This window comes from Camelina sativa, chromosome 8 (genome assembly GCF_030686135.1).
Source record: "Camelina sativa cultivar CO46 ecotype springtype chromosome 8, ASM3068613v1".
Taxonomy (NCBI): Eukaryota; Viridiplantae; Streptophyta; class Magnoliopsida; order Brassicales; family Brassicaceae; genus Camelina; species Camelina sativa.
Window position 1 is genome coordinate 6640796 of NC_141887.1, and position 24241 is coordinate 6665036.

General features: G+C 39.9%; 1 protein-coding gene across 2 annotated transcripts; it reads right to left on the bottom strand.

Annotated features, from left to right (window-relative positions):
• Positions 1–636: 636 nt before the first annotated feature.
• LOC104706574 (thionin-like) lies at positions 637–21663 on the bottom strand. 2 transcript variants are annotated; one of them, XM_087461694.1, is made up of 3 exons: positions 21373–21663; positions 1027–1104; positions 637–935 (listed from the first exon to the last, which is right to left on the bottom strand). In XM_087461694.1, the coding sequence occupies exons 1-3, from the start codon at positions 21599–21601 to the stop codon at positions 853–855; spliced, it is 390 nt and encodes a 129-aa protein (XP_087317820.1). In that variant the 5' UTR covers positions 21602–21663; the 3' UTR covers positions 637–852. The 2 variants fall into 2 exon arrangements, with proteins under 2 accessions (XP_087317820.1, XP_010421072.1); XM_010422770.3 differs by lacking the exon at positions 21373–21663 and adding an exon at positions 1201–1601.
• Between the last annotated feature and the right edge of the window lie 2578 nt (positions 21664–24241).

A 24241-nucleotide genomic window follows, 5' to 3' on the forward strand; every position in this document is an offset into this window, starting at 1 on the left:
ACACTACAATTTTTGTTCGTTACATTTCAAACAAATTTCAATGGTTTAGGTGATTATGTTGGAAAATAAAACTGATCTTTTAAATATTATACATTTGGAGTTTGGAGTTTTAACGAGAGAAGAAGAGTAGTGGTTTTTCTAACATACAATTCTATTTTAAAGATAATGCAAAACTAATTTTTAATAATTCAAATATTTTCGTATTGGTTATTGCCTTATTGGTAAAAGACCAACTAAGGCGTTTTCAATATTTAAATATTCATATTCTATTGTTAATTAAGTTACAGTCTAAAACACCAAAATCAAATTTTAGCTTTAAACTACTCTTGGAAGTATTTGGTGTAATCATTCGGTCCATAATATACTACCAAGAATTTCACCTTTCCCTTGTGTTTAAAGTCTATAGGGTTACTGTTCACCAACACGAAAGGTCTGTTGGGTTACTACTCTTAACAATCATGACAATAAGTTTTCCATTACTTCAACCTATCGATTGCATTCTGAATGGTTTTAAATAAATTGAGATTTATAAGTCTGAACTGTTTTGCTAAGTTGGTATTGGATGTTGTGAAGAGATATATGAGCTGATTGTAAGAAAATTACGTTAAAGCGAGAGTTTGTTTTGATCATAGAAGATAAGGACACATAATTTTACTTTATTTGGAGAATAGCAAGTAGAAGGGGTAAACAATCTAGGGATCGATGACCTTCTTCTACGTCACATAGAAAACCTGGAAATAGTATATGCTAGCTCAAGACTCTAGCATTTTCTTGTCACATAAACGACAATTATTGAAAACAGGAAAAACAACAACACATAGTTCGTGGATATGCTTGTTAGGCAGTTTCAACTTAATTGGATGAGCCCTTGGTACATAACTCAGAACATGCCTCGGTGCATTGTACAACTGCTCCATTCACAATTTCACTTGCATCTAATTTACAGAAATAATATTATAATTAATTGATTTTCATTTGCTCCAAAAGTCTAATAATAATAATAATATTAATGAGTTTTTGCGTTACCGGAGTTCTGGAGAGTTGTTAAAGTACCACACACAGAGGATGCACAACCCAACTTACAGTATTCGTTGACAGCATCACCTTAAATAAATAAAAAATAAAAAATAACAAAGTTATTGGTCCAACTTGTAAAAGATTGAACTTAATGAAACAACAGAAAAAAAAAGATGAAATTACCAGAGTTTTCAAGAATGTCACGTGGATATTGCAGAGGACATATTGTCCCCGTAATAATTTTGCATCCACAAAGTTTTGCACAAGTTTCCCTAGGAGATCCAGTAAGACGGCATACATTGTAACAGTTTCTAGCAGTCGTGTTCGGGCAACAACTCTTTGCCTCGACTTGAATCTCAGCCATGACAAGACTCATTAGGAGCACACTTAGAATCAAAGTTTTGCCTTCCATCTTTCGATTGATCAGTTGTTTAATTGCAAAATATATATGTGGAGAGTTATAAGCTTGTATTGATGAAATGGTGATGAGACAAGGCTCCTTTAAATACTAGTTGGTCTACATTTAACAACCACAAACTTCGTTTGATACACTTATCATCACATTCTCTGTAGACTTTGTGTGTACACGCTGCGTGGACCAAACCTTTTCTTAATGGCAATCGAATTTACACTAAGGATAGTTTAAAATTTTATTCTTCTTTTTTATTTTTGGTTAACCAGAAAAAGAAAACAAATCTGTTAAAGTTTGTGGTACATAATAGGGAGTCACTATTCCGTATTAGTTTTGCTAGCTGGCTATATGTATTTTGTATGTTCGTGCTAACTGTGTAATTATGATGACGTTCTTATAGTTAGCTTTATAACTATATATATATATATGTATGAGTAGAGAGTTTATATTATGTGTATTCTGTCAATCAAGTTTTGTGTTTCATTATTTAATTTATTTATTGTGGTTGTAGAAATTTCTAGTTATAAGTTATAAACAAAAATCTTCTAGTTATGTCTAGCTGATGCCAAATTAAAATATGAGACAAAAATCCAAAAAGTTGTTACAACGTGTTTTTTGTGTTTATTTTTGTTTTTACCAACTCATTTTTTTTTTTTTTGAATATTACGATTGGGACCAAATGAATGTTTTGTTGCCATGATTTGATTATTTACATTTTTCCTATACTATATTAATTGAGAAGTACAAATATGAAACCAACCTTAAAATGTGTAAAAATTTACATTGAGTTGCCATTAGAAAAACTTAATTAAAATTAATTGATTAATTAAATAAATATAATTAATTAAAAACAAATTTGAAGAAAAAATTATTAAAAATTATTAAATAAATATAATTATTAAAAAATAATTTGAAATAAAAATCAGCCCGCGGCTTTCTGCGGGTTAGTACCTAGTTGAATCTTTATTTAAAAATACGGATTGGTTTATTCTGTTGGGATACAATCCAAGTTGCACATCTGAAATTTGAAAAGATTATTAGTAATATATAAATGATTAATACACTAATTGACAATTGATTTTTAGTTGGAAGTCCAAGATAAACCCAAATTTAATATGATATCAGAGCCAAATATTCAAGTTCTAGTGGACCTAGAAAAGTGGATACGAACATGTCTCTCTTGCTAACCTAAGTAAGAGGTGAAACAACCCTTCCCGTTTTTTTTTTATATATATTAATAATATTAACTCACTAGTGGTCTCATACCCACTAACAACCTAGCAACAATCAATAGCAGCGGATAACAAAAGGATTACATTAAACCAATAAGAATTTCAACAATAACAATCCAATAACCAACAATGCAATAACCAAGTTCCAACACCCTACAATGTTCTATCAACTCGACACTAGCAACCTAACAATACCTAGACCACTCCTCCTCATCGCCTTGATTCCACGATCTCACTTTGCCTTTACTTGCACTACAAACACATATTGAGATGCATGAGTATTGTCAAAAACACTCAGTAAGGCAATCCTCCCATCTACTGGGCTATATACACAAGCAATAGAAATACTCTAACCATCAAACAACAATCCACACACAAACCAGGCACTGCATCGACCGACACAAAGCTTGCATCGACCGACACCAGTTGGGGTTGTGTCGACCGACGCAAGATATGCATCGACCGATGCAAGGTTCACTTGCATCGACCGATGCTTCCATTGCATCAACCAACGCATGCTCGACATAGCACGAAAACCCTAGGTTTTACGCGCCGTCCTCGCACTTGCATCGACCGACGCACAAAGTGCCGAGCATCGCTTTTCCCCGAAGCTTCTCGCCGAATCTTCGTTCTTACAAACATCAAAAACTCGATCCCAAGCCACAAGAAAGCTTCCTAACGTCCCAAATAACATTCTAACAAGCCATACAACACAAAAACAAGCAGATAAGAGAAATCTCCAGCTTAGATAAGCCATGGTCATGCACTTACCTTTGCCAAGAAGATTCTGAACCTTAAACCAGCAAAACAACGCTCCCAGGAATCCTCACCAACAAGGATTCATCCTCGAATCCCGCAGCACCATCCATCCCCCAAGGGCCCCCGTGCCACCATCAACACGGCCTGCACGTCCTCTGACCGGACTGAACACCGTCAGCCAAGGTTTCCCGTGCAACTGTCGCAACAGCCCGCACACCTCCGACTGAACCCTGAAGTCTCCCTCTAGCCAATATACTCACATCCTAGACGTTATTTGCTCACAACTCAGTGCTTCCCCCGTCCGTGGTCGCAACCAACGAATCATGCTAGCTCGCTATCAGGCCAACCGCCTTAAGCTACAGCATCTAGGAAGTCACTCGCATACACTCCCTCCGCTCTCGGGTCGCAACCCTCGAGACATACCGGCTCACTTCCGAGCCGCGGCTCACAGCTACGGTATCCAGGGAGTCTCAAAAATCCCGCTCTTGGGTCGTCACCCTATAGCATGCTCTCGAATCGTCATCCGAAGCAACATACCACTCCCACTCTCTGGTCACAAAATACATCGAGCTATCGGTAACACATGAGTTGGGCCCACACGGCCTTGAGCAAACAAATCTAATGCCATCGAGTATCTCCCAACTAGATCTACCTCAACACTTTCCATAAAATTTTTCCCTTTTTAGAAACTTTCTAACTCTGGAAACCTCCTTTTTGTGGAAACTTTCAATTTATGGAAACTTCCCAAAAATAGAAACCCGAGCTATTTCTCTCTTTCCCATGACAACAATAGTCAAACATAAAGAAAAATATACTCATCTTATTAATCTAAAAAAATGTCATAATCGTTACAACCTCAACGAAAATACATAAGAAAATAAGATACAATAATCCAAGCCATCAACCCGCATCCCGAGCACCACCTCATCTTGTTACTTAGTCGCACAACAAACCACCCCTAAGCGACCAAGTATCAAGAGAGATGGACTGGAATACTTTGTACCCGCTCTAGCCACGGACAACAACTTGGACCCGGCTAGACAAGCTCTAGTCGCGGCTTCCTTCTCAAACCACTTCTTAAACTTTGCCTTCATCCTCGCCTCTGGCTCCCAAGTCGCCTCTGGCTCCCAAGTCTGCTCCTCTACTCCATCACAGTCATACATGACTCTCATCAATGGAATCTTCTTCTTCCGAAGTTCCTTGACTCTCCTCTCGAGCACCCTCAACGGTCTCGCCTCCAAGGTCATGTTGGGCAGAAGATCCCCAGGAATCTTAGCCAACAACCGATCACCTTCGTGAAGCCACTTCCTCAGCATCGACACATGAATCACCTTGTGGAACGCATGCATAACCTTAGGCAACTCCAGCCGGTATGCCACTGGTCCCACCCGCTCAACTACTCTGAACGGACTCATGTACCTCGGACTCAACTTAGTCTCTGTCAATAACCTGTTCGGACCCTGCAACATGGCCATCTTGAGGTACACTCTATCACCAACCTGAAACTCAAGATCCTTCCTCCTCTTATCAGCATAGCTCTTCTGCTGATCCTCAGTTTCCTTCATGTTCAGCCTCAGAACCCAAATCTTCTCCGAGGTCTCCTGAACAAAATCTGCACCATAAATGCTCCTCTCCCCCACCTCAGTCCAACATAACGGTGTACGACACGGCCTCCCATACAATGCCTCATAAGAAGCCATCCCAATACTCGTCTGGTAGTTGTTGTTATAAGCAAACTCAACCAAGCTCAAATGATCTGCCCAATGACCACCCTAATCCAACACGCACATCCTCAGTAAATCCTCCAAAGTCTGGATCGTCCTCTCCGACTGACCGTCGGTCTGAGGATGATAGGTTGTACTCATATGCACCTTCGTGCCCATCTTTGCCTGAAACGCCCTCCAGAACACCGAGGTGAACTTGGAATCTCCATCAGACACAATACTAGCAGGCACACCATGCAATCTGACTATCTCTATCACGTACTTCTTGTCCAAAACCGCTGCTCCATCAGTTTTCTTGATGGCCAGAAAGTGCGCAGACTTGGTCAAACGGTCCATAATGACCCAAATCGCATCAAATGTCCTCGACACAGGCAATCCCACAACGAAGTCCATCGTGATCATATCCCACTTCCACTCTTGAATGGGCAAACTCTGCAATAAACCACCATGAACCTGATGCTCAGCCTTCACTAGCTGGCAAGTATCACACTTCGCAACCCAGTCGGCTACGTCCTTCTTCATCCCAACCCAGTGATAATACCGCTTGAGGTCACGATATATCTTGGTCGCTCCTGGATGAATAGAGAACTTGCTTGAATGAGCCTCTCTCAGTATATCCTGCCTCAAATCCTCACCCTTGGGCACACAGACCCGACCATGCACAAGGATAGTCCCATTAGTTGAGACCTGATACTCCAAACCCGCAGCCTTGGAGGCATTCACCAGCCCCTCATCACTCTCCTGAGCCAATCGCACTCTGCTCAACAAATCCGCTCGATCAGCTGCCTCCAAACCCAAAGGTTCCTGTGAGATAGCACACAACCTCAATGCACTAATCTCACCTACCAATGCCTCCATATCCTGCTCCTGAGCCGAAGCCGCCCGCTTCCAACTCTAGGCATCTGCAACTAGGTTAGCTTTACCAGGATGGTAAGCTATGTCCAGATCATAATCCGCTACTAACTCCATCCAACGCCTCTGCCTCAAATTCAGCTCAGGCTGAGTAAAAATGTACTTTAAACTCTTTTGATCTGTAAATACTTGTACCTTCCCGCCATACAGATAAGACCTCCAAATCTTCAGAGCAAATACTACTGCTGTCATTTCCAAGTCATGAGTTGGATAGTTGTCCCCATGCTTCTGCAACTGCCACGAAGCATAAGTAATCATCTTCCCATGCTGCATCAACACACATCCCAAACCAACTCTGGATGCGTCTGTATAAACAATATAGGGTTCTCCCTGCTCAGGCAAAGCCAACATTGGCGTAGTAGTCAACATCTCCTTTAGGCTTGCAAATCCCTCCTCACACTCCTGTGACCAAACAAAAGGAACATCCTTCCTTGTCAACTTAGTCATCGAACGTACTCTGATCGCAAATCCCTGCACAAACCTCCTGTAATATCCTGTCTACCCAAGAAAACTTCTGATCTCTGTGGCATTCTGCGGTCTAGGCCAAACTCGGATAGCCTAAAACTTCTCCGGATTTACAGAAACCCCCTCTGCAGAAACAATGTGACCCAGAAAACCCATCTCACGCTGCAAAAAACTACACTTGCTCCGCTTCGCAAACAATCTCTGGTCCAACGACTTCTCCAGAACTGCTCTCAAATGCACTACATGCTCCTTAGGACTCTTAAAATAAACCAGGATATCATCGATGAAAATGATGACAGCCAAGTTCAGAAAACTCCTGAAATACGCTGCTCATCAATCTCATAAATGTTGCTGGCACGTTAGTCAACCTGAAAGGCATCACCGTGAACTCATAAATCTATACCTCGTCCTTCTACTTGACGAACAACACCGACGCTCCCTACGGTGAAGTGATAAGGCAAAAGAATCCCTTATTTACTTCCTCAGCTCTAATAGACTAATAATCAAGTATGCCGACATCAACTCACCACCACCCAAATATCAACACCTCTTGTTCCATCCAAGAATCTCTAGTAACTTGTCTCTGAAACTTCAACAAGGTAGTTTAATCCAAAATTAGCTTTCTGCTTAGCAATTTTCCACAGCAAATCATCAATACGAGCGTAATAAAACAAACAAGTACCATACGTTCGCATATTCCGATTCATCGTATCGAATGCTTTGCAGGCCGCCAACTCAACCCACTTGACTTATTTCCCCCAGCAACCTTACCAAAACAATGAATCTAGCAACCCTGTCCATCTCCAATGAACTTCATCCAACATCGCAACAATTTGTTTATCCTGCCATGAAGGCTTCTCCTGAACTTATGTAACTGGCAAACATACCTTTCCCGGCTCATACCTGCTGCAACTCCCCTTCCTGGGACTCCAACCACCGGCCGCACAATCTTGGCGCAATAGCCACACATTCATGACCGCTTCGGTCATAAAACTCTGACCCACTGATCAACACATCCAAAACCCGAGATTAAACCACCAGCACTCTCTCGAGGTCTACACTCAGTCGTTATGTTTATAATCACGTCCTAGGCATTGCTTGTTCCAAACTCCTCCACCCTTAGGTCGCAACCCTTGGGCCATACCGACCTCACTCTCAGACCAGCGTCTTCGAGTTATACCGTCACACTCTTGGATCACAATCCTCAAGATCTCGGTATCTGAAGAACTACTCATCCCCTCAGGAGCAACAAACCTTAAAGACTATAAACATCTTTCGACCAAAGGTACTTCCCGGGGTACGAGTATAACATTACAATGTTACACCTGTCCACTCAACTTCTAAAATCCAACTGGATTACCCACCAAACAGAGAAATATCTGCTCCAACTACATATGTCCATCTGTCTGCCTCTCTAGGCTCGATACCTCTAGCGAAGAATCTCGCACAGGTCATCTACCACTACTCCATCCTCCTACATAAGATGGAAAGTCCTTAACAGCCAAAGTCCTTGGCTACACCCCGCCACATGCGGTACAACTGGAGCCTGCACTGGTACTCCTCTCGGTAACCGCTCCAACAGTACGCCAACAGACACGCCAAGCGATCATCTCGACCCTAGGCTCCACCTGCTGCAACCCCACACCTGGGTTCCTAGCACCCCCGGCACCTCACCAGCTAACCCCCTCTGGTCCCTCCTGATATGCTTGCGGCCCTCTGACGTACCTCCTCGTGGAACTCTAGACCACACACTCGCTGGCCTCAGGACCCGCCCGTCCATGACCACGACCACGTCCCCGTCCACGACCAACAACTCAAACACCTTTAGCCACTACACTTCCAAGAACAGAGGCTAACAAGCAATCTTTAACATAATACAAAAACACAAAAACTAAAACTCACTGTGGAATCACACTGTAGGCTCAAAGAGGATGTTCTAGGACCTCATGCCACACACAATTGACTAACTCACATAATCAACTCTAGCATGAAATCCTAAACATCAACAACAAAAGCAACAGTGAACTCTAGACCTAGAACCGTAAGGGCTCTGATACCAAAATGAAACGACCCTTCTCGTTTATATATATATATATATATATATATATATATTAATAATATTAACTCACTAGTGGTCCCATATCTACTAGCAACCTAGCAACAATCAACAACATTGGATAACAAAAAGATTCCATTAAACCAATAAGAATTCCAACAATAACAATCCAATAACCAACAATGCAATAACCAAGTTCCAACATCCTACAATGTTCTATCAACTCGACACTAGCAACCTAACAATAGCTAGACCACAATCAATCAAGCCTCTAGAACATTCTGCTCCTCATCGCCTTGATTCTACGATCGCACTTTGTCTTTACCTGCACCACAAACACATATTGAGATGCATGAGTATTGTCAAAAACACTCAGTAAGGCAATCCTCGCATCTACTGGGCTATACACACAAGCAATAGAAATACTCTAACCATCAAACAACAATCAACACACAAACCAGGCACTGCATCGACCGACACAAAGTTTGCATCGACTGACACGCTTTTCCCCGAAGCTTCTCGCCGGATCTTCGTTCCTACAAACGTCAAAAACTCGATCCCAAGCCACAAGAAAGCTTCCTAACGTCCCAAATAACATTCTAACAAGCCAAACAACACAAAAACAAGCAGATCGGAGAAATCTCCAGCTTAGATAAGCCATGGTCATGCACTTACCTTTGCCAAGAAGATTCTGAACCTTAAACCAGCAAAACAACGCTCCCAGGAAGCTCCTACAACGATCCCAGCTACAGATCTCTACATGAACAACCTCAAAACACCCAAAATCCTCAAGAACACTCAAGAACCTTTTCTCTCTTTTCTTTTCTCTCAAAAACGGCCAAACTCTCCGAATGAGACAAAATTCGAGTTTAAGGGTTTTCCTAACCCAAAACGCAGCGTTTAACTTAAACTCGTCCATACTTAACCGGCCTTGCATCGACCGATGCAATCCCTAAACCAGGATTTCGGTTCGCGGATGTTACAAGAGGACCCAAGAATGGGTTTATTATTGGTACAAGTGGGATCGGTTCGAGATGGAGTTATCATCTTGAGGAGTGTTAATATCTCACATATGGTCCTTTGTTTGAAGCGGAGATTTGTTGGGATACAATACAAGTCCCACATCTGAAGTTTGAAAAGATTATCATTAATATATAAAAGGTTAGGACCAATCCACTAATTGCCAATTGGTTTTTAGTTGTAAGCCCAAAATAAACCCAAATTTAACATATTCAAGCTATAGGAAATTAAAGTGTGTTTGGTTTCAGAAATATAACTTGAGTGGTATTTTAAAATATTTGAACAATATTTCTGCATATTTGGCTTTTGGAATGGTTCATATCACTTGTATAATATTTGGCTTATTTATTTCACTTTTAGTGTGAGTTTGCCAACAGAAAATTTTCTGTCTATAGATATGATTTTGCATTGACACAATATACTAACTTAGATAATGAAACAACCCAACCCATTTTTTTAATATAATATAATAATTAAGCCTTCATAATAGTTTATTAAACCAACATACAAACCAACTAATAATAAACAAATGATGTCCAATTCCAATTAACAACATAAATCAACCATCAATATGCAAAGCGGATACATATAACATAACCAGCAACCTAAAAGATATCTATCCAAGGTTCCAACAACACAATACACCATGACCAATAACACAAAACCGAGACACTAGATCATCTTTCTCTTCATCGCCATGATTTCACGTCACAAATTACCTAAACTACAAGCAAAGAGATGTGTAAGTATTCTGACAAATATTTAGTGAGGCGATCCACCCATCTCTTAGACTATATACACAGGCAATTAAGATCATTCACGAGAAAACAGCACAAAAACAGCCAAAGACAATCATGAATCAAAACTCGGTCCACAGACAACTGGTGTTGGTCCTTGTGTAGGTCGACAACACCACAACCATACAACACCACCTCTCCCTTGGTGTCGATCGACACTCATCGATATTTCCTCTCATGACAAACACTTGGTGCCGGTCGACACCCAACCCTTCAACACCTCTGTTGACGATCTCCTCCATCAAACAATCCTAAAACTCACCACATCATCTCCTACGATGACACATCCACATCATGGCCACACAGTCAAACAATACCACAAAACACTAAAACAACAAGGAATCAATTACACAATCACAACATCAAACAACACAAACTCTAATTGCTTAGATAAGTCATGATCATGCACTCACCTTTGATTTTGAAAGAATTGAGACAAAACAACCCACACAACCACCACAACGAAATTCTCACGCTTGAACATCTAATGATCTGCTTCCCCTTCCATTTACAACACCAAAACAAGCCTCTTTTGTTCCTCTTAACTATCTTGAATCCTCTCCTTAAGCATTTGGATCAAGCACACAAGCCAACTCTCCCTCTTTTCTCTTTCTATAAAAGCAACAAAACAGAAAAACCCACCAAAAAGAGGCTGCTCGAGCCTTTTAAAACGTGTCTTAGGATTTTAAATCCCAAACCAAGGTAAACCGAACGATCTCAAAATAAACCGTATAACTATAATTTTGATTGTGTCGATCCATAACCACCCAAAATTTGGGCTCGAGATGTTACACATAACCCAAAAAAATATGTAATCCTTATAGACATAACTGCATCACATTCAATATCCCCACTGAGGCACCGCAACTTCTGATATGACGTATTTTTGTTTATACTCAACAAAGATATTCATGGCTCTCTTGTCGTTTGTTCAATTCTGCAAATGATTGTGGTTCCTAGCTGAGATGTAGAATACATATATTTTGTAAAGGAATTGTGTGTGTTTTTTTTTTTTATTATTTTAAATAATTTATCCATGGTGATGTAAAGTATTTAGTACTCTAGAATTATCTATTAACTCTAACCAACTGTGAATGGAGTGGATGATAAAAGGGGATTTTCAAATACACCATTTTTCTTATGCCACTTCTTAAAAATACACTTTCATGTTATCCATTTTCAAAAATACCCAATTTCTATGTATAAAACAACTAAATTCTAATCCCTAAACTTCAAATACTAAACCCTAACCCCTCAAAACTATATTCTAAATATAAAATAGAGAATTCAAACCTAATTGTAATTTTGTAAAAAGAGGTAAAAATGAAAATGTTAAAAAAGGGTATTTTGAAAAGTGGTATCCCAAAAAAAATATTTCTAACAAATATTTTTAATGGCCTAGGAAATATGTAAATATTCTTTAAAGCCTAGATTTACTAGGATTTAATCTTATCATGTATAGGCAACCTTGTGTGTACACTACAAGAAAGCACGTCGATTTCAGATGGATTTTCTGACGGAAAAATCCATAGGAAATTTCAGACAGTTTTCAAGAGGTTTCCGACATATTTTCGAGGAAATTCTGAGGAAAATACATCTCTCAGAAAATCCTCGGAAATTTATTAATCCGTCAGTAATTTCTTGGAAATTTCTGACAAAAACCCGGTCGTCAAAATAACCTCGGAAATTTTTCAAAACTTCCGACGGCTTTCCGGGGGGCAGAAGACCGTTGGTTTATACTTAGACGGATTGCTGAGAACTTTGCCATTATATCCGTTACGATTATATCCATTGCGATATAGCCGTTGCGATTATATCCGTTGAATGTGACCATTGAAATTTAAAAATCCCTCAGAAATCCATTGGAAATCTCTCACAAATATCTTGGAAATTTTGTGTATATATATTCAAGTATGATTCACTTGTTTGGTAAACGATAATATACACAATACCAACAATAATGTCTTCTTCAGATCTTTATGGTTATTTTCGTTCATGGATGAATAAACCTAGATACAGTGAAGAGACGGGAAAACTTACAGAAGAGTTCAAGGAAGGTCTTAAGACAAATAATGTTATTCGCGTCAAACCAGAGCATAACGCGAGAAACAGGTATTATGTTTTGTCCTTAGTAAAGAAGCATTTGTTTAGGGATGGATTTATGTCGGGTTATAAGATATGGTTTTCGCATGGAGAAAGTGAATCAATGGTAGATAATGGTAGTACTAGTCAATATTATAATGCGGATAGTGTAGAAGAACCATCGATAGAAGTAGACGTAGGTAGATTTCATATGAAGAACGATGTGTTTAGGGAAAGTGCGCCCTCATTAATTCAGGATGGAGATAGAGTAGAATAGCCAAATTTATAAGCTCGGAGATTCTTTGATACGTTAGATGCAGCAAATGTGTCATTGTATGATGGTTGTAAGAAGAGTCATTCACCATTATCAGCTGCAACTAGGTTGATGGGCATAAAGACGGATTGGAATTTATCAGAGGGTTGTGTGGAAGCGATTACTGATTTTGTGAAAGAAATTTTGCCAGAGAATAATCTTTCACTAGCTTTGTACTATGAGGTACAGAAACTCGTAGCTGGACTTAGTTTGCCATATCAGGTGATAGATGTGTGCAGTGATACTTGTATGATTTATTGGAGAGAAGACGAAGGCCGCACTTCATGTCGTTTTTATCGTAAACCTCTGTATGAGGACACAAGTGGAAGAGTTCCCATACCATATAAAAGAACTTGGTATTTACCGTTAGCAGAGAGGTTGAAAAGATTGTATCAGTCAAAGCGTAAAGTAGGATCAATGAGATGGCATGCAGAACATACATCAGACGGTGTAATTGCGCACCCATCAGATGTAGAAGCATGAAAACATTTTTAGTCAGTCTATCCTAGCTTTGCATATGAGCCAAGGAACGTTTATCTTGGTTTGTCTATAGATGGTTTTAATCCTTTTAGGAAACATGGGAGGCAATATTCATTGTGCCAGTTATCGTGACACCTTATGTAACTTCTGTGAACCAAATAGTGGGATTTGCGGATGGATGTTGATCGACACCAGCTTTTTCTGGTTCGGTCAGATTGATTTAAAGTGTCGATTTTGGGTTGGTTTGGTTCAATGGAAGCCCGAACCGACATATTTAAAGAGGAGGTCGACTCAGGGTTTTGGGGGAGGGCTTTATGTCGCCGCTTTCAGAGAGAAAAAGAGAGAAGAGGGAGTGTTCTTGAGAGATGGTGGTGACTCTTGGCTCGTTTGAGAGACCTGTTCCTGTAGAGTGGAGATCTTGTGTTAGGAACAAAGGAGAAGAAGGGAGATCCATCTTCTTCATGTGTGAGGGGATGGATGGGAGATTGGTGGTGGATTGGGAGACACAAGGAGGCTTTCTCCTAGCTGTTATCCAGGTAAGTCATGTTTTTTTATGCTTAATCGGTTAGGGAATCGATAGTTGTGAAAGATTAGGTATTTGCAACGAGAAGGAGCTTGAAGATAGGCTCGGATCTTGTTTTCTGGGTTGGTGTCATTCAACACCATTTTGGTGTCGGTCGACACCTACACCCGTAGATGGACTGCACGGACTGGTTCGAGATGACTACTTCGGACCTACGTTTAGGGGATGAAACAGAGTCCGATTTGGCTAAAATTTGGTGGGGACATTCGTGGTGCTATAAGGTTCCTATCCAACGGTGGGATTGTAAAATTAACGGTTGGTTTGTGTTTTAGTCAAGTGTTTGTATTATGGTCTGGTATAGACGGTTTTGTGGTAAGGTTGGGGTATTTGGGTCATAGGAATATAGGTGGAGTTAGGTTTGGATGTGAAGTGATGTCTTGGGTTTCGGGGGTACTAGAGGAGTTGATAGTGTAATAGAGTAGTTGTGGGGAAGTGTTGTCCGTGGCTGGACGGAATCAAATATTCCAGCCCACCTCTCTTGTTACTCGGCCGCTAGGGGTGGTTGGTTGTGCGACTCAGTAACTAGATGAGGTGGTGTTGGTGTATTGGTGGAAGTTTTTGTAAAGAGCGATTTCTACGCCGGTTGTCTCGTCGGAATTATGGGGTTCTGGTGAGATTGTTTCCCGTTATTCCTGTTTGAGGATTAGGAATCTGGGTGCGGTCGTCTCAATTTGGTATCAGAGCGTATACGGTTCTAGGACAGGCCCTGTAATGGAAATAGACTTGTATAGGAAAATAGCTCAGGGTTTCTATAAATAGAAAGTTTCCATAAAAAGGAGGTTTCCATAATTATAAAGTTTCTAAAGAAGGAAACTTTTGTGGAATGTGACGAGGTAGATCTAGTCGGGAGATACCCGATGGCATCACACTTGTTTGCTCAAGGCCGTATGGGCCCAACTCATGTGATACCTATAGCTCGATGGACTTTGTGGCCAGAGAGTGAGAGTGGTATGTTGCTTCGGATGACGATCCGAGAGCGCACTTTAGGGTGACGACCCAAGAGCGGGATTTTTGAGGCTCCATATGTACCGTAGTTGTTGGATGTGGCTTGGCAGTGAGCCAGTATGTCTCGAGGGTTGCGACCCGAGAGCGGGGGGAATGGGTGTGAGTAATTCCCTAGATACTGTAGGTGTAGACTGTGGCCTGGCAGTGATCCGGTATGACTCAAAGGTTGCAACCTGAGAGCAGGGGGAGCGTGTGAGACTCCCTGGATACCGTAGCTGTAGGCTATGGCCTGGCAGTGAGCCGGTATGACTCGAAGGTTGCGACCTGAGAGCGGGGGCAGTGTGTGTGACTTCATGGATGTCGTGGCTGAAGGGAGTGAGCCTGACAGCGAGCCAGCATGTCTCATGGGTAGAGACACACGGGTGGGGGAAGGGATGAGTTGAGATCAAATAATGTCTATGATGTGAGTATATTGGCTAGAGGGAGACCTCGGGGTTCAGTCGGAGGTGTGCGGGCTGTTGCGACAGTTGCACGAGAAACCTTAGCTACGGTGTTTATTCCGGTCGGAGGACGTGCAGGCCGTTTTGACAGTGGCACGGAGGTCCTTAGCGGATGGACGGTGCTGCGATTCGAGGACGGTGCTGCAGAGGACGGATCCTTGTTGGTGGGGGAGAATTGTAACTTCCATGAACCAAATAGTGGGATTTGGGGATGGGTGTCGATCGACACCAGCTTTTCGGGTTCGGTCCGATAGATTTAAAGTGTCGATTTTGGGTTGGTTTGGTTCAATGGAAGCCCGAACCGACATATTTAAAGAGGAGGTCGACTCAAGGTTTTGGGGGAGGGCTTTTTGTCGCCGCTTTCAGAGAGAAAAAGAGAGAAGAGGGAGTGTTCTTGAGAGATGGTGGTGACTCTTGGCTTGTTTGAGAGACCTGTTCCCGTGGAGTGGATATCTTGTGTTAGGAACAAAGGAGAAATAGGGAGATCCATCTTCTTCATGTGTGAGGGGATGGATGGGAGATTGGTGGTGGATTGGGAGACATAAGGAGGCATTCTCCTAGCTGTTATCCAGGTAAGTCGTGTTGTTTGATGCTTAATCAGTTAGGGAATCGATAGTTGTGAAGGATTAGGTATTTCCAACGAGAAGGAGCTTGAAGATAGGCTCGGATCGTGTTTTCTGGATTGGTGTCGTTCGACACCAATGTGGTGTCGGTCGATACCTACACCCGCAGATGGACTGCGCGAACTGGTTCGAGATGACTGGGGGATGAAACAGAGTCCGATTTGGCTGAAGTTAAGTGGGGACCTTCGTGGTGCTATAAGCTTCGTATCCAATAGTGGGATTGTGAAATTAATGGTTGGTTTGTGTTTTAGTCAAGTGTTTGTGTTATGCTCTGGTATAGACGGTTTTGTGGTAAGGTTGGGGTGTCGGGCGACACCAGCATGTTGTTGTGTGTTTGGGTCATAGGAAGATAGCTGGAGTTAGGTTTGGATGATAAGAGATTGACTGAAGTGATCTCCTCGGTTTCGGGGGTACTAGAGGAGTTTATAGTCACTTGGAGTAGTTGTGGGGAAGTGTTGTCTGTGGCTATACGGAATCAAATATTCCAGCCCACCTCTCTTGTTACTCGGTCGCTAGGGATGGTCGGTTCTTAACGTCCATTTGCCACAATTCCCAGCTTAAGTTAGTTCCGAGAGATAGAACCACTCGAACCGTGTGAAGTTTAGCTACTGGTGCAAACGTATCAAGATAGTCTTCCCCATACGTTTTTGTGAATCCTCTTGCTACCAGCCGCGCTTTATAGCGTTCAATCTCCCCGTCACTCTTGTATTTGATGGTGAAAATACACCTTGATGTAACAGCTTTCTTTCCCTTGGGTAGATCAGCCTCATCCCAAGTTTGGTTTGAGATCATAGCATTCTTCTCAGCACTAACTGCATCATTCCATTCTTTATGATCTTTGGCTTCTTCATAGCTCTGGGGAATCCAATGTTTATCGATTTGACCGAGAAACGCTTGATGCTCAAAGGGAAAGTGTGCAAGAGTGCATATGGCATGGATAGGATGAGCAACTGCCACATTATTGTAGAAGATATGCGGGTTTTTCCAGTTGGAGGGAACAGATTTAAGTCGTTCACTTCTTCTTAGAAGTATCATGTCTTCTTGATGATCCTCAGCAGTGTCATCTTCATTATCGTTAGGCATCTCGTCTTCTACATTGGAGACATCATTCACATCGACTGAATTTAAATTATCTGCATCAGTTTCAGGTTGTGACGTATCCTCTGTTTCTATTGCAGGGGTTGTGTCTGCACTTCTCTGATTTGTTGTGTCTGATGGAGTAGATTTGTCGGTGTTAGTTGTGATTCGAGAGTTGTTGACACCAAGTTTCTCAAGTATGATGCGAAGATTCGTTGCACGATCAGATGGTGAGGTGGACAGATCCTTGAGATTGTCCCAATCCTTCTCATCATATCCTTGAGATTCCAAAAACTTGACATCGCGGGAGACTAACATTCTCTTTGTGTTCGGCTCATATCACTTGTATCCTTTTTGGTTGTAGAGTATCCAATGAACATGCTTTTAACACTTTTGGCGTCAAGTTTGTCTCATTGTTCACCTGGTTTTAGTACATAGCAAACACAACCAAATACACGTAAGTGATCAAATGTGGGTTTCTCTTTGTTCAATACCTCAAATGGTGATATGTTATGAAGAATCTTTGTAGGTGTTCTATTGATGAGGTAGCAAGCAGCAAGAACAGCATCTCCCCAAAACCTCTTTTGAACACATGTATGGAACATCATGGATCTTGCAACCTCCATAAGGTGTCTATTCTTTCTTTCAGCTACACCATTTTGTTGTGGTGTGTAGGGGCAACTTGTTTGGTGAATAATCCCATGGTTAGCAAGATGTTGTTTGAAAGTATGACTTGTGTACTCCCCACCATTATCTGTTCTCAAAATTTTAATTATAATGGTTAGTCACATAGTTTTGAAGTTAATAAATGCTTCAAGAACCCTATCCTTAGATGGGAACAATGTTAACCAAGTATACTTAGACTTTCATCAATAAAAGTAACAAAATATTTTTGATTTTCTCTAGATAAGCAAGGAGATGTCCATACATCCGAATGAACCAAATCAAAACAATGATCATAGATTGTCAGACTTAGGAAACACTGATTTAAAATGTTTACCAAGAATACAAGCCTCACATTCATCCTTTTTGAAAGACATACTTGGTAATATAAGTTCTAAAGCTCAAAAATGGGGATGTCCTAGTCTAGCATGCCAAATAGCACTATTAGCTTTAACAATAATGGAGCTCAAACAAGATGGTGAAGTAGTGGATAGGTTTGAGTCATCAAGTACATAGAGGTCATCTTTTGAGACTCCTTGGCCAAGTACTCTACTTGTGTCAATATCCTGAAAATGTACATTGTTAGGACCGAATATTGCATAACAATTTAGATCAGTAGTAGCTCTCTCGACTGATAGCAAATTTGAAGTGAAACTAGGCATGTAGAAAGCTTTAGAGGTTTTGTCAAATAATTTTAGGTTTCCAATTCCTTTTACTGGAACTTCTTATCCATTGGCTATGATCACAATTCCATTTGCTGGTTTAATTTCACTAATCAACTTAGAATCACTAATCATGTGATGAGATGCCCCAGAATCAATGATAAGAGGTTTGGTAGATTTTAAAGCAATGTAAGAGTTATCGGACTCCTCTTTGAGGGCTTTGATGAGAGCGTTTAGGTCCGACTTCCTCACCAGCTCCGAAGACGCCGCTAAAGTAGCTCCATTATCCTCCGGAGTGTGGCCATTTGATGTGGAAGTTGTTGTTTCTCCCACCATGTTTGCTTGGTGAGCTCTTGGTCCTCCACGAATTGGTCCCCCATGATTGATACGAAGATGGGGATGAAGAATCCAGCATCGGCTCTTGAAGTTACCAGTCTTCTTGCAATGTTCACAAAATGGTGGATTCTTGTCTTCATGCTTGAAGTATCCTTTGTTTGCAGTAGCAATCTCCACCTTGTTGGCTCTCACAAGCTCTCCTTTGCTTTTCCAAAGAGCCCTATTGAGCCATGTTCTTTTTGAATCTGGTTACAAACATCATCAAGGCTTGGAAGCTTGTCCGACCTCAAAATGTGCTTGATGAGGTCGTTGTAAGAGGGGTTTAGTGTCAAGAGTAGGCCAAAAACTTTGTCTTGTTCACGCCTTTCGTTTAGGACCGCCGGATCAACAGTCGCAGGTCGAAGCATCTCTAGTTCAGCCCAAAGAGATCTAAACTTGCCAAAGTGTTTGGTGAACTCCATATCCTCTTGATTGAGGTTGTTGATGGCGTGTTTGATCTCAAAGATGCGGTTGACATTTGTGATATTTCCGAACACATTTTGAAGTGTGTCCCATAGATACTTTGCGGTTTCGCAATGTAAGTAGGCCTCAAGGATATGCGCATCAAGGGAGTTTTGGATGATGGCTAGATCACCTTGATCTTCTTGGAACCACTTGTCTTCTCCACTGGTGACAAGATCCTTGTCGTCTTCAGTGGTTTTGCTACTCGGAGCTTCACTTGTAGTGATATGGGACCAAAGTCCTCGGCCACATTGGGATGTTTTTGTGGTCCTTGCCCACAATAAGTAGTTCTCTCCTTTGAGAGTGACTGGAACAATCAAGGTTTTGGTGCTCTCCATGATAAACTGACCGTTGGTTAAGTGAATTGTCCAACGGGTAAAGAGAATGAAATTTTAAGAACTCAACGAAAGAAATAAGAATTATGGTACGGAAGAGTTTGGTGGGTGTGAGAATCAAAAGAGAGGAGCGTTTCGCTCTGATACCATGTAAGTTTTAAGTAGAATCAAGGTGACTTGTAGAGTATGGAGAGATTTGAGAGGGAGTGTAGTAACGAACAGAAATCGAAACAGAGTGTAGAACAGAGTGAAACAGAGTAAAGAGAGTAGAGAGAGTTTGAGAGTTTTGGAGAGTAATGGAGAAAGAGATAATCTCTTTTCTTACTTGATTTAGATCCTAGTTACAATCTAAATATAGACATTTACAATACAGAATATTCTACTAAGATGCTATGCACAATTACATATGATGAGAGTGACATTTCCTTAAGCTAACATGTGATCTTGGTTTGACTTGCTTCCCACTTCTTACTCTCACCAACGGCTCTATGGAAGGATCTCGAAGTATTGGTGATCGTTGGAGGCTGTTCTATATGGACTGGACTCGCTAAGCCTCCAAACCGCACGGACGGCCCATCTTGATGAGTGTACGGAAGTACGGACATTGGTGTGAGTTCTCATAAATACAACAAACAAAAAATATAAAATGGTAATATACATCAAACAAATCAATATCTTGTATATCACCAGCATAATATTCATTGAGGGGCATTTATGTCTTTTTAAGTGAAGGTTGTGGCATTGTGGAAAACAAAAGGAAAAAGTGGCAGTTTGACTTAAAAATTTTACTGTTCATGACATTTTTGTTAATTAACTCTAGAGTATACCCTTCCAAATGGTGTTTCCTGTCAAAATTTTGAGACATATTGTGCAGATTTAGTCACGATGATTCACGCTCCCAAAGACTGGTCTGCCTTCTCTAACCTCCTGCATGATTTTCTCCTACTATGGACCGCCTTTCCTCACTTTTCCTTGTCCAAAATTCCTTGCTCATCGAATTTGAAGGTGGATTGTTTTGCCCAGTCGTCTAGATCTTTAATTTGTGCTTCCTCTTTTGTAAACTCTTTTCCTCCAGTTTGGGCTTCCAATCTTGGAGTCTCTTTCTAATTAGTGTTTGGTTGACAAAAAAAAAAAGAATAAAGAGAGGAGGAAGCTAGTAGTAAATCTGAGAGATAAGATGACGAATACGAACCAAGACCAAACTCGCTGACGGTGGGATTGGGGTGGAGGTGAGGGGAAGACCGAGAAGCGTGATGAGATAAGAGTGGATATATAGCGATGCGGCGGTGTGCTGCTGCGGGTGAGGGAGAAGAATTCATAATTCCTGATTTGAAATTAGAGAGAAGAGATAGATTAAAGAAGAAGAAAAAAAAGACGAAGGGGTGAATGAGAAAGGAGAAATGAGGAATGAGGAAGAAGATAAAGAGATGAAGAAAAAACTAATTAGTAGGTGGGTAAAAAATTAGTAACTAATTACTACAAAATTTCTTACGTCTACGATAAATTTTGTTACGTATTGATTATATTTGTTACAAAAATATTGTTACTTATTAGTAGCAAATTATCACAAACTATATTTTTATCTAAAGTTGTTACTATTTCTTACAAATAAGTACAATTTTGCTACGAAACTTTTTATTTTAATTTTTGTCACTAATTAGTAATTAGTAACTAATCGTCAAAAATAGTAGCTACAAATTATATGCGTAACAGATGGCGAACCTATATCATCTAAAATTTGTAGTGCTTGTAGTATTCGTTGACGGCATCACCTTAAATAAAAAAAAATAAAAAAATTCTTAGAACTTGCATCAAATTTTGGTCCAACATGTAAACGATATAACTTAATGAAACAAAAAATAAAACAGATAAAATTACCAGAGTTTTCAAGAATGTCACGTGTATATGCCGGAGGACATTTTGTCCCCTTAATAATTTTGCATCCACAAAGTTTTGCACAAGTTTCCGTAGCAGTTCCAGGAAGACGACATACATTGTAACAGTTTCTTGCAGTCGTGGTCGGGCAACAACTCTTTGCTTCGACTTGAATCTGCGCCATGACAAGACTCATTACGAGCACACTTAGAATCAAAGTTTTTCCTTCCATCTTTCGATTAATCAGTTATTTGATTGCAAAATGTATATGTGGATAGTTATAAGCTCGTATTGATTAAATGGTGATGAGACAAGGCTCGTTTAAATACTAGTTGGTCTCATATAGCAACCACAAACTTTGTTTGATACACTTATCATCACAAACTTTGTTTGATACAAACTTTGTTTTTGTTTTTACCAACTCTTTCGCTTTGTTTTTTTTGTTTTGAATATTACGTTGGGACCAAAGGAATGCTTTGTTACCATGATTTGATTATTTACATTGAATCTTCAATAAAAATATGGATTGGTTAAAAATATGGGTTTCAGAAATATAACTTCATTTTTGGCTTATTTGGAATACTTCATATCACTTGTATAATATTTGGCTAATTTATTTCACTTTTAGTGTGAGTTTGTCAACAGAAAATTTGCTGACAAACATTTCTGCATATTTGGCTTTTGGAATACTTCATATCACTTGTATAATATTTGGCTTATTTTTTCACTTTTAGTGTGAGTTTGTCAACAGAAAATTTGCTGTCTATAGATATGATTTTGCATTGGCACAATATACTAAGGTGGATAATGAAACAACCATATCTTTTTTAATATAATATAATAATTAACCACTTCATAATAGTAAATTAAACCAACATTTCACAAAAAAAAAAGAAAAAAAAATTCATTAAACCAAATAATAATAAACTAACGATATCCAATTCCAATTAACAACATAAACCAACCATAAATATGCACAGTAGAAACATATAAGATAACCATCAACCTAACAGATTTCATATAAGGTTCCAACGACACAACACACCATGACAAATAACACACAACCGAGGCACTAGATTATCCTTTTCCTCATCACCATCATTCCACGGCACAAATTACATGCACTACAAGCAAAGAGATGTGTAAGTATTATCACAAATATGTAGTGAGGTGATCCTCCAATCTACTAGGCTATACATTCACGCAATTCAGAATATACACAAGAAAACAACACAAAAATAGCCAAGCCAGACAATTATGAATCAAAACTCGGTCCATAGACAACGGGTGTCAGTCTTGGTGTTGGTCGACACCACCACCACTAGACAGCACCACTTCTGCCTTGATGTTGATCGACACCCATCAATATTTCCTCTCATGACAAACACTTTGTGTCGGTCGACCATTCAACACCTCTGTTGAAGATCTCCTCCATCAAACAATCCTAAATCTCACCACATCATCTCCCACGACGACACATCCAAAGCATGGCCACAGAAGGTCATACAATACCACAAAACACAAAAACAACAAGGAATCAATCACACAATCACAAAATAAAAATCACACCAACTCTAATTGTTCATATAAGACATGGTCACATTTAATTTAGAAATAATTGGGTCAAAAAATAACCCAGACAACGACCTTCTCACGCTTGAACATCTACTGATCTGCTTCCGCTTCCTTGACAACACGAAAACAAGTCTCTTATGCTCCTCTTAACTCTCTAGAATTCTCTCTTTAAGCCTCTGGATCAAGCACATAAGCCAACTCTCGCTCTTTTCTCTTTCTATAGAAGCAACAAAACAGACTAACCCACCATGGAGAGGCTGCTCGAGCCTTTTAAAACAAGACTTAGGATTTTCAATCCCAAACCGAAGTAAACCGGACGATTTCAAAGATACTGTAGAATCATAATTTTGATGGTGTCAGTCGATACTAATCTTGTGGCGATCGATATCCATCCGAAAATTGGGCTCGAGATGTTTACACATAACCCAAACAAGAATCCGTATTTAGCATGTGTAATCCTTATAGACATAACTGCATCACATTCAATATCCCCATTGAACCACCGCAACTTCTAATATGACACCAAAGAAACGTATTTTTGGTTTATACTTAACAAAGATATCCATGGCTCTCTTGTCGTTTGTTCAATTCTGCAAAAGATTGTGGTTGTTAGCTGAGATGTAGAATTCATATATTTTCTCCGTTTCATAAAAATGTCATTTTCACAGTTCTTATTACTAAAAGAGTGTCATTTTATGTTTTAAATGCAGTTTTTAAAATTAATTTTTTTTACTCCTATTATTTAAGCTAATTAATAAGAAAAATAAAATTTTAATATATTTATAAAGAGTAAAATAAAAATTTTAATAGTTTTATTAATTTTTGGGTATTGTGTCAAAATGACACTATTTATAAAACGGAAAAAGTATTTCGTAAAAGAATTATGTATGTGTTTTTTATTTTATTTTAAATAATTTATCCACAGTGATGGTGAATCTGAAAGTGGATCAAACCGCGAATAAGCTCTAAGCTAGCCAGTCAATTTTTGCGTCTTGCACCATAGGCTTAGCCGTCGACCAATTTTCTTTGTTTTTTTTCTAGTATTAAAAATTATTTTCTACGTTTAAAAGGCTTTTAAATTTACCTTCAACAAGTCCCCTCTGATGTTTTTCTTCGCTCTCGAGAAACTTTTGCTCGTAAGATTGACTTGAAGAACTTGCTCCACCAAAACCTTCGTCAAACGGGATTGAGCCCACACCATATCTCCGCCCTTCTTAATTCCACTTGAATACAGAAAATTTTGGAAATAATATTATTTCTATGCTATAATTAATTTAAAGTATGAAAACTTACAGTG

Coding starts and splice junctions, on each gene's coding strand:
- LOC104706574 (XM_087461694.1), bottom strand. CDS start 21,601: ATGGAAGGAAAAACTTTGATTCTAAGTGTGCTCGTAATGAGTCTTGTC. Junction 1,105..21,372: donor TGACATTCTTGAAAACTCTG/GTAATTTTATCT, acceptor TATTTATTTAAG/GTGATGCTGTCAACGAATAC. Junction 936..1,026: donor AACAACTCTCCAGAACTCCG/GTAACGCAAAAA, acceptor TCTGTAAATTAG/ATGCAAGTGAAATTGTGAAT.